At 39.3% G+C, this 11,131-nt stretch overlaps 1 protein-coding gene across 1 annotated transcript; it reads right to left on the bottom strand.

The window, feature by feature from the left end:
• Positions 1–2,075: 2,075 nt before the first annotated feature.
• LOC145487644 (uncharacterized) lies at positions 2,076–11,105 on the bottom strand. The gene is made up of 4 exons (XM_081466461.1): positions 10,607–11,105; positions 7,905–8,146; positions 6,301–6,754; positions 2,076–4,034 (listed from the first exon to the last, which is right to left on the bottom strand). Exons 1-4 carry the CDS (start codon positions 10,758–10,760, stop codon positions 3,337–3,339), a joined length of 1,548 nt encoding a protein of 515 aa, XP_081322587.1. The 5' UTR covers positions 10,761–11,105; the 3' UTR covers positions 2,076–3,336.
• Positions 11,106–11,131: the final 26 nt, after the last annotated feature.

Below are 11,131 nucleotides of genomic sequence, written 5' to 3'. Positions count from 1 at the left end.
ACTGTCACTGTCACTCCATCTGTTGGAAGTAAGATGTGCTAGAGGGATGTTGTCTTCTCCTCGAAGATGAAGAGAGCAACGAGGAAGAGAGTGGGAAGGGAGAGAGCGCGGGTGATCAAAGTAGCAGCGATTAAGACAGCGGAGAAGGGAGCATTGATCAACTTGAAGAGCAAGAGGAACTGATGACGGTTGAGCAGGCAGAGTTTAGGGAACAGTACAGAAATGCTTTTTTTTCAATAATTATGAAACGTTCACGATGAGAAATACACAATAACCAGTTACAGTTCTTGTTTATAATCCATGATAAATTTAAGTTGCTTTTACTTGTAGTCTCGTAGAAGGAACAATATAGCTGTGAAATGCAAAAAAAAAGCATTCCTTTCATATTGTAACAAATTCATTCTTTTTATATGTGAAAAAAAGAAACAAAAGGGAAGTTTTTTTATCATTTTAATTTCAGTTAGATGTAATTTTAATAGGTACAAAAATAAATTACACATCGGTAACGCTGCAACGCTTTAAATGTGTGGTCAACTTTTGCAGCAGAATCAAGTTTTCCATTCTTAAAAACAGTACTTTTAAGTAAGCGCCTATTCCTGTTTTAAAATAAGATGACCCACCCCTACGTGTCGCTGAAAATCGAACGACCCACCCCTCTCTAAGAGCTTAAAAACTCATCACCCACCCCCTCTCTGCTCCGGCCCACTCCCCCATACTTTTTGACCAGTCCCTAATTTGATAAAACAACAACAACAACAACAACAACAACAACAACAACAACAAAACAAGCCATCAAGTGTCATTACAAAAAACGTTTTCCTGAGTGATTTTTCTTTATAAAAATGAACACGCGTTTTTAACTAAAAATAAAGTAAATGAACACGGCTCCTCTCTGTCTTTAGCCTCCCACACCCCTAGGGGACGGGGAGGGGGAAGGAGCAAAATTCTACATGGCGAGGTAGAATAAGGACAGTTTCTATTGGCCCAGACGTGAAATCACCCCTTTGTTATCAAGTTTTCTTTTCTCGTTTTGAGATTTTTCTGTTAATTTAATTTACAAGGTCTTTTTACCGCTTTTTCAAAGCGCGGCCTCACACTTAGAGATGAAAGGATTTACGCAAGACGTCGTTTTGAAAGGCATCTCATGAACGGCCTCATTTTTTTTCCTACACTAAAGTATTCTTATCATATCCAACAGCATCACGTGTGCTTATGCACTGCACACTGAGGCCCCGTCCACACTACTCCGGAAAAATTTTTAAGGTCATTCCCCAGCATCGCATTGTGCATTCCTACTGCGCATAATTTCACGCGTGATTTACTGATTAGCGCGCGCGTATTAAAAAATGGCGGCTTTTTCTTTGCGGCGGGACCTCGCCATAGAGGTAAATCGTCATTTTCTCGAAAACGAGTACGGTGACCTATCATTTTTTTTTTCTGTTGTGTTGAATTGAGTAATAAATTTCTCCGTGCAGAATAAATATAGGCCAATTCTCAGTGCTGAGCAAGAAACAATCGTCGGAAACGTGAATTTAGCAAGCAATCGTGACTATAATCATGGTGCTATTGTAAGGATTTATATGGTATAAACAAGTTGCTGTTGCTCCTAAACGAACATGGGGACCCCTCATTTTTATTTTAAAATTTTAGTTCCTATAATATAAACAATCAATAGACAAAATTTGACAAAAATCCCAGTGCAAGTTCTATTTCAGTGGCATGACCTTAATGACACTACGCGGGAGAAATTTGAAAAAGCAACTATCACCGGTCATTTTGGATTTGTGTTTAAGGGAAACTCTGGCAGGAAGTCACATGACTAGCGCGAAGTCGTCATTTTCGAAAAGCTACGTTTTCAAAATGTTTTCCGTCCACACCAAAACGCCAAGCCTGCGTTTTCAAAATTCTTCCGGTTTGAAGAGCGTTTTCGAAAAGCTACGTTTTCGCGACAGATTAGTGTGGACGGTAGGCCTAACCGTAGATAGAAATAAAGCTCCGTTTTCAAATTTCACCGGGGTAGTTTGGACGCGGCCTTAATAATCCTTATCTGAAATTATTTCACCTCAAATAACTAGAAAACAATATGTGATACGTGGCAAGTTTAATGATAACTTTACGCTTAGTCCCGTTAGATAGAAACTTTCATGACGAGACCATTAGCCTAGGTAAAATTCTCGGGAAAAGTACTTCCGTAATTTCTCGAATAATTATATTAAAAGGGGGGACGACTAGTTTTACTGCTGATCCTTTATAGCTGATTGTTGTATATGACGTTATCAAAATTCTAAAACTACGAAGTAACTTCTTTAAAAGAATATCGGTCAGATTAAATCAGTGAGATCTTTCTGTCGATACGTAACTTCGTATCGCGATCGGAACAAAACGCTTCAAACGTTTATCCAATTTGTCAGCCCGAGTCATCTTGAATAAGTTCAAAGTCAGAAAAAGTCAAAATCATATAGCTCTTTTAAAAAAAAATCGATCTTCTCGCGTTATATTTACATCATCAGATTGACAAAAATTCAAACCGAATATTGCAGAACAGCTTCGAAAAGAAAACTGAAAATGCTCTTAGGAATCTAATGCTAACCTCAGCACATGTGTCGGCTTAATCATTCTTGAATTTTCTCTAAATGACCTGTTTTGTAAGAAACTGTGGTGTGGGTCTGAATTTGCCTAAAATTGCCTCTTTAGTAACTAATAATTACTCTAAAATCTCTGTTATCGGTTTCTTTCCAGCTATCAAACCTATTTTATCATATCGCTGAAAAAAAATAGAACACCTTTCGTTTTTTTTGTTTTTTTTTTTTTGGCAGAATTCTCAAACCGTCTTTCTTCAGGTTGACGATATTTAAGATCAGCAAAAATGTCGAACGAAACTTAAGTCCTCACTTTGTCTGGGAATGGTCGTAGAAGCCGAGGTAGGTCATTTTGAGGGTTCTTCGTCAGTCTACAAGCAATCATTTCACGCCATTTCGTAAACGCAAGTTGAATGCTTCCTAACCCAGTTCTTTTTTCGCAAGATAACAACAACGTGTATTGACAAGCTGAGAGCTACTTTACCATGAAACTACGAGAAAAGTTTCAGTTCTTCCGTGTTTCGTTATACTCAAATATTCGCCATACAAAATACATTAAATTCTAGCGTTTTATGACCACAGACTACGCAAAAACGTCAGCACTAAGTTCAGGAAAAAAACGTGCAATCAGCTTGTGTTTTATGCGTGAGTTTCAGCAGAAAAAAGGTGTGTTAAATGCGCTCTAATAAATGGTATTTTTCTATAATGAGAGGGGGGTGATTATTCGAGAAAATACGGAGTTTTACCAACAGTTTTCCTATGCATCTTCTTCAAAATGTTGGTTGACATGTGCTTCGAATTCCTTTTGGCCGTAGCTATCTGGAAAGAACCGCTCACACACGGGACAAAGTTTTCCTCGCGAAGAAGTAGCGCCAATAAAATCTTCTTCCTCTTCGATAACTTCAATGTCGCTCTCCCCAGTCCACGTGTTCTCGGATAGAAGTGTTGTCATGGAAACCGCTCTTCCCTCGGGCGCTCTTGATGAAGCTGCTGAGAGCGGAGCAGTATTTCTCTCTCCGGTTACCCTCTTAGTAACGATTGCAGCTCCGCCGGTTTCGTCACTTCTCTTTGCTCTGTACAAATTCGATTCCTGAACGGGGATACTCAAGGGCGCGTCATCCCCCATTACCCGCTCGAAACTCCCCTCTCCCTGGGGTAACGAAGTCGCTCCTTCTTCCGGCCACTTCGAGCCTCTTCCCTCGGTATAGACAGGAACATTTTGAGTGACTTTCGGAGCGCTGACCAAATGCTCAAAATCCTGAATGGTTTTCTCTGTGATTTCCATCAAAGTACGCAAACTGCTGTTCTGCTTGTCCAAGTGCTCTTTCACTTGTCTCACCTCAGCTTTTTGTTCTTGAGCCGTAGACAAAATGGTGTCCACTTTCTTGTGAAAAACAGCGCTTTCCGGCGCAGTAGCTCTTTTCACGGGAGCTTCATGTTTTAAAGTCGGTAATCCTACAATGAAAAAAGGAAGTATTAAATAGACCTACACAGTAAAGAGGGTTTTTGGGCCCGACTCAGACTCATTTTAAAATGAGCTCTGAGAGGGGTTCAAAACATATTTATCGCCAGGAACATAAACTCTATTACTATTATTATCACTTTGGAGGCCATTGAGAAAATAAAAACTGAAAAAAAGGACAAAACAGGTCTGAACAATCACGCGAGCGTTTGCAAGTTGAAGGTCAAGTTGAATGGCTTATATTTTCCCTCACTGAAAATACACAATACATCAAGCGACGCTGGCTAAACATTACAAAATCTTGCCATTTGAGTCTTCAAAATTTGTTAAAGACATGAAAGGAAAGTTCGATAAAGCTTATTTGTAAGTGTTCAAATTAATTTGTACAATTGCTAAACTGACAGTTTGGCATAAACTTAATTGGTTGAACTGAGTACGTCGCAAAACTTACACGCACTTCGCCACTACAGGCGGTATTGACATCTGAAGAACAGACGACTAAGAATGTCCGAACAAGCACGTTTCTGTGAGGCTGAGCTATCCTTTATGTAGGATGTCAAGCTTTGTTCGTTGAAAATGGCGCCGTAATTTCTTTCACCTACGCTTCACTGCAAGAATAGCGCCGCGAACACTGCAAGGCCCGGTTCAAACGTCGAACTTTACATGTGCCGAACCTAATACCAATTTTGGTGGACCCAAATAATTAAGTTCGGCAGTTGATTCACACGTCGAACCTAATTCAGTCGAAATTAAAAAATAAAAGAGACACTATTGCAAACGGCGGTTATTGCTGACCAAAATGGCGGAAAAAATGTGGGAAAGACAAATTGTGGAAATGACGAGCTTGCTTTTCTTGCAAGTGCGATCAAGGAGGGTAGAACAAGTCGAAGAAGGCGACTCCAGGTGCAGTTAACATGAACAACCGAAGATGATTTTGATTTTGAATTTTTCCTCGTTCAGTTCGTTCCTGTCGTCGGTTTCTTCAAGATACATTTATTTTGTCTTTTTCTCTCAAAAACATGACTCGCAGTACGCCACCGAACTACCTGCTTTCCAATCCGCTACACTCTCATCGTTTTCAAATACGGAACACCGCATACGGAAGAGGTTTATGCACATCAAGCAAGTATATTTCGTGCTCTCGAAGCAAAAGGAACACAGATACATATCTTCCCGCTCTTCCCGCATTTTGTTCCTAGCCTGCGTAGCTTGGCGGTTTTAAGGCAATTTGAGCGCGCTAAGAAAGCTGCGAACGGCTTCGCCGCTCTGTGCGCTCGCGCTCAAATTGCTTAAACAAGATTACTTAAACTGCCAAGCTACGCTGTCTATTTTGTTGCAAAAGATCAAAACACGGTACGCATGACAAAAATAGGACACGTGCAGAACTGTGGGTAAAAATTAATTTATTTAATGTATTTGTAATGTATGCATTAGGTTCGGTACATGAAAAGTTCGACGTTTGAATTGGAGTCGCTCCGTAGTCGAACTGACCGACTGGCCATGTCGAACTTAATTCTCGGGTCGACACAATAACATCTATCGAACTTAACTGATTCGAACGTCGATCTCGTCATGTACTTAATTGGGGCTATTAGGTTCGGCTCATGAAAAGTTCGACGTTTCAACCGGGCCTAATGGCTTTTTTGATTTTGATTGGCTGCTTAAATCATACGATTGTTTGATTCTCACTTTTCATTGGTTTATTTCGGCGGGCTAAAATACATTTTATTTTAGCCCGCCAAATTCTCCATTTTAGCCCGTAAAATGCGCCACAATGCCCGACAAAGTGTTAATAATTTTCATTAGTTTACTCGCTTGCCCAAAGATTCTTATTTTTACCAAAAAAATCAAGAGCTATATCGTCTGGCGCTGTCCTAATATACATGAAAGCAATGCATAACTAGTATTGCATTATTGTGAAAAAAAAGATCTATTACTATATGGCTAGCTCGGCTTTGTGCGGGCAAGATGAACTGAATCAAGCGCTGTGATTGGCTACCCGAACGGGCAAGGTGACGCTATTTTGCCCGCTCGGGAATACCCGCTGTGTCGGGCAAGAAAAAGGTATTCTTTTCCATGTAATAAATCCTTTATTGACCAAGCTCGTTCGGTCAAGATGGCTGGATATTGGCCTCTATCCTTTTTTTGCGTGTTTATGGGCCTCGACTCCGTCTCGGTCCATAAACACACAAAAAAGAACTTGGCCAAATATCCAGCCATCTTGACCTCATGCTTAGTCAATAACACATATTTACTGACCTTTTGTATTTCCGCCATCAGTTTCCCTACTCTGCTCCCTTGCTCTTAACATTTTATTCTGAGTCATTGCTTGCTTGAATACTTCGTAAAATCGATTCAGTTCTTGTGCTTGATCCTGGATTTTCTGCCTCAAAAGTATCACCTCCGCTTCAACTCTTTTACTTTTCCCTTCCTTGTCCTCGTAACCTTCCTGTTGTGTTAATATTACATCTGTTTCTGTCGTTTTATCCTCTGAGGCACTCCCTTTAATCACTAAAGTTATATTCCCAGCTGAATTTTCTTCTATCCATTTTTTCAGACTATCCCTGTCTATTAACATTATGAACAACTGACCGTTATCTTCTACCACTTCCAATCCAATCTTTTTTAACTCTTCAACCAATGTAATGTATTTTTTCTCTCCCAACTTCCTCTTTTCCTCAGAGCTTGGCCCATGTTGTGCGCCACCTTCACTCTGAGAAAAAAAAAATTAGGTTGATAACTAGAAAAGCAGTCAGAAACAAGCTAACTTAATAGATAGCCAGCAGGCCAGCCAGCCAGCCAGCCAGCCAGCCAGACAGACAGAAAACCAGACATAGAGAGACAGATAGGCAGGAAGTCATTCCACCACTGATGTGTAGCAGGTACAGTATACAGAGAAAAACAGACTGGCAAAAAAAAAAAACAAACAAACAGAAGGGAAAAGAAGAGACAATAAAAGGGAAGAAAGAGATGTCCTGACACAACTACCACAACACAATACCAAACCAAACTACACCACATGACAAGGCAAGACTAAGGGAAGGGAAGGGACGAGAAGAGAGGAAATAATGGAGGGTACATGAAGAGAACAACAGTCCTAGGTGGAGGATGATATAAGTTGGTTTCTCTAGGTGTAGATTGGTAGGTAAAAAGACATACAGACAGACAGGCCATAGTTAGTGGAAGTCACCTCCACTAACTATGGACAGACAGACAGACATTCAGAAAGGGAGTTTGCTGGCAGGTTTTTTCATTTTCATAAATTATATTTCTACATTAAACCCTTCTACAGACCCAAACGAGATTCTTCTAGTTCCTAACACACATTGATAATTTAGTGTGCAAGTTGGTTCAATACTGTAATCAAGTTCTGTAATACACCTGATTAATCAATATATTGTACTTAAGTTTTGTATGAAATGCGTGCTCTTTTATTTTTAGCTTTGTTTTGTTTACTTTTTGATGTAAACAAGTAATGTGTAACTTGAACTTTGAAAAAAATAAACACTGATATTCTTGAGCCATATGTAAAAATAAAATAACATTTCAAACCATTAGAACTTCTGGTCATATTTATATGGCATAAATTCAACATGAAACAATAAGTAAGTTTATAATATAGATGGGACCCCGCAAATGCTCTGATTGGTCAAAAACCCATGTTTTATCAGAGTATAACACATAGAAAAGGACTGTTTTATTGTTTTTTGCCACATTACCTCTATATCATAAAGCAAATAAAGAAGCCTAACCCATGTATTACACTGTGGTAAAACACAGAGAAATAAAGAAAACACTCGCCCATGGCTCGTGTTTTCTACATTTCCCTTGTGTCCTTAGCTTTGCTAGAGACAAACACACACCTGAGCTGAAGCTTCTTGACACAATTTAAGAGATTGCTTTAAATCTTCAATCATCTTTTTGAGTTGTTCATTTTCACCATATTTTTCTTCAAAAGCAAGATAGCTCTTCTGCAGGTGGCCTAACAGTTCATCTCTCTCTTGATAAACCCTTTCATGTGATCCTTTTCTATCTCTCTGTTTAGCTTGTAGTCCAGAGATTCGAACCTGTCCCTCCAAATAACGTTTCTTTAGATCTTCAAATGCTGATGAGTTCAGATTCAAGAAGGCAACATTTAGTAACTAAATTATCAGTGAGCAATTTTACAAAAAAAACACCACTCAGTAACTAAAACCTGGCTGCTGATGTGGTACAATGTCCCTGCATGGTTTCTTAGTTATTCATCTTTAAAAGGGCACTAAACCCTAAAAAGAACCTTTGACATTTTCATCGACAGAAATTAAATTTGTCAAAATTACTATTAATATAAGCGCAGTGAGGCCGTAAAGAGTGTGAATGAAGAGGCAAGCAGAAGGTTGTGATGTTAAATTGAAAATGCGTTGCAGACTTCTTGAAAGTCCCCCTCATCTAGTCTTGGAAAAATCAGTAAAGACAGGTTACTAATAGGCTCTCCCTCCAGCATTTCATTTACTTGTTGATAACCTTGTCTTGGAGACTCTAGAGGCAATTCTTGAACAAGTGACGGGCGACACACTCTGTCTTTATTAAGCTACATTGTGTGTTCTGTTTTGACCGAAAAAGAAGCAAATTTTGCCTTGATAATGCCCATTTAACTTAGGACCTTACTGGTTGGTTCTAATATTTGCTTTTACACAAAAGAATGTCTAAGATCCCAGCTCAGTTAGTTCTAAGAATTATGTCTTGTGTTTAGATTGATATTGATTGCCACAACAAAATCTTGCGACTGTATCTGGTAATGCTTAATGTTCTCCCATAATATTTTTCATTAACTTCATTCCACGGGTTTAGAAAAGTGATGCAGTGTTCTTAGGTAGGTGTGTAAAAGGGATACTTTTTTCCATAAAAGCTAAATGAAAGGGGTACCTTTTCTGTCTAAATGGTGTACAAAAGGGTGAGGGTCAGCCGAGTGTGTCACTCATGTTCTTACATCATCTGTGATCTGTTACTGATTCGAACAAATGCACTGCAAAATGGAATCTATTTGTTTTATATAATAAAGAAACAAAAAAATGTAAAAGACGATATCATCTATGCATCTGTCCTCAAATTGATCATAAGTATTTACTGTAAGAGCCAATCAAAATGCAAGAATAATTAGATGTGTGTCTAAAATGCACTGCATAGTATCTTGTCAGTGTTGCAATGAAGATGTTGTGCATGAATCATTCATCTTTTCATATGTTGAGTTACGATTTAAGGCAGGCAGTAACAATGTCAATAACCAAACATTAACGGCAAATGCCATGATTTTGATTCCTATTTTGCATTAGCTCTATAATTATTAGTTAACACGTCTATCTTTTGTCTATAACTAACATCACTGTTATCAAATGGTAATATCAGTGATGTCACTTATAGAGGATAAAGTATCAATTGCCAAATTTGACTAACAAAACAAAATGGAGACAACAGGCCAGGTTACTGAGCACACAACTATAAAATGAATGCAAGTGAGGCTGGAGGTCAGACCTTATATAAGTTGCTTTGATACAAACCTCTCTGCAAAATAGACCATTTTACAGTTGTCTGCTCAGTGACCTGGCCTTTGTATGGCAGCGAGGCTAGAGTTGACCTTGTTTTGATACAGACCTCACTACTTTTGTCATGTAAATGCACCTAGTTAGCATCAGAACAACTTGTTTTACACAACAAAAGCAGTGAGGTCCGTATCAAAACAAGGTCAACTCTAGCCTCGCTGCCATACAAAGGCCAGGTCACTGAGCAAACAACTGTAAAATGGTCTATTGACAGAACAAAAGCAGTGGGGTCTACATCAAAACAAGGTCATCTCCAGTCTTGCTGCCATTCAAACGCCAGGTCAGACAACTTTAAAATAATTTGTCTATTAAATCAGCAAGCAATTTCATATTGGGTCCTTGAATACAAGCACCTAAAGTGCAAGTGTGTACCAAGACTTGTGGGTGACAAATTATGCGGGAAGAGATGACAAGTGCCAATTTTGCTCTCTTACTCACTATAAGTGCCACTCAGCGCCTTGTGCTTCCCTCAAATGTGATCTTGCTTGGCACAGGCTAAGACTTATCCCATATTTGAAGTAAAAATTTTCATTCTAAAAATGTATAACATAGCTGTATAGAGATCAAATCAGTTTCTCAGGGGTTGTCAATGCTGTTTACTTTTCAAATGAAACAACCATTTAGAGAGTGACACCGTGTGAATCTTATTGCTATGTCATCAGAATGGAACTTTGAATTTGTTTGTACCCAGAAAATGTCTTAAGCATGAAAAGAATGGTGTGGGTGGAAAAGGGCACAGCTTGATTCTGCTGACTCAACATTATTTCGATGCCAATACTTTTAAATCTTTAAGAGGTACTCTACTGCAGCTTACACCAGGAAAATCTTAAGTTGCACTTTCATTACCCTTAGCTCAAGAGTTGTGGGAGGGATACCGCATTGAGCAAGCAACTTGCCTTCCCTTCTTTCAGCTTATTTTAAGGTATTAATAAGCTTACAATTCAACTTAGTCCCATTTGGCAAAGGAATCAATGCCCACTAACTACCTTTTCTGAGGGCAACATGTGCATCTCTCGACACAGGCCCACTTCCATCGCTTTCATCTTCTAGGCCCGGGAAATCAAACACTTCTTCCTCGTCCAGTCGTTCATTGCGAGGAGACACCGGTCCTTTTCGTCTCACATTTACCTTTCTCTCCATAAAACCTTCTAACACAGCACAAATACCTTAAAATATGTGGAGTTTCCTGGATGAATACAGCACCGTCACGACGGTTGGTCTTGGCAAGGTTCGTTCTAAATTTTATGTAAAGGGGAAAACAACGCCAAATTATCTCACTGTACAAAAATAACTATTTCGTTTTCCGTATCAGAAAACGGTCACACCGAGGGACAAGTCTAGTTCACTTCCGCTTTCGCTTTGCTATGAACTGACGATTATAGTCGCAGTAGCATGCAGATGTCGCGGAGTCGTCGCAGATGTTTGTCGAGAAAACATCGCCCTCTCTGTTCGGCCTCCCTTTCGTCCCCATTCTTTTGTCTTTTGATTGACTACTATGCGCGGAGACTGGG

This window comes from Orbicella franksi, chromosome 5, assembly GCF_964199315.1.
Source record: "Orbicella franksi chromosome 5, jaOrbFran1.1, whole genome shotgun sequence".
Lineage (NCBI taxonomy): Eukaryota > Metazoa > Cnidaria > Anthozoa > Scleractinia > Merulinidae > Orbicella > Orbicella franksi.
Note: the sequence above shows the minus strand (reverse complement) of the source record. Positions and strands in the feature narration are given on the sequence as shown.

What these genes read in the sequence shown, in the direction of transcription:
- LOC145487644 (XM_081466461.1), bottom strand. Translation starts at nt 10,760, where the DNA reads ATGGAGAGAAAGGTAAATGTGAGACGAAAAGGACCGGTGTCTCCTCGC. An exon ending in ACATGTTGCCCTCAGAAAAG is followed by an intron (nt 8,147 to 10,606) that starts GTAGTTAGTGGG and finishes TGAACTCATCAG; the next exon opens with CATTTGAAGATCTAAAGAAA. An exon ending in TGATGGCGGAAATACAAAAG is followed by an intron (nt 4,035 to 6,300) that starts GTCAGTAAATAT and finishes TTTTCATTGTAG; the next exon opens with GATTACCGACTTTAAAACAT.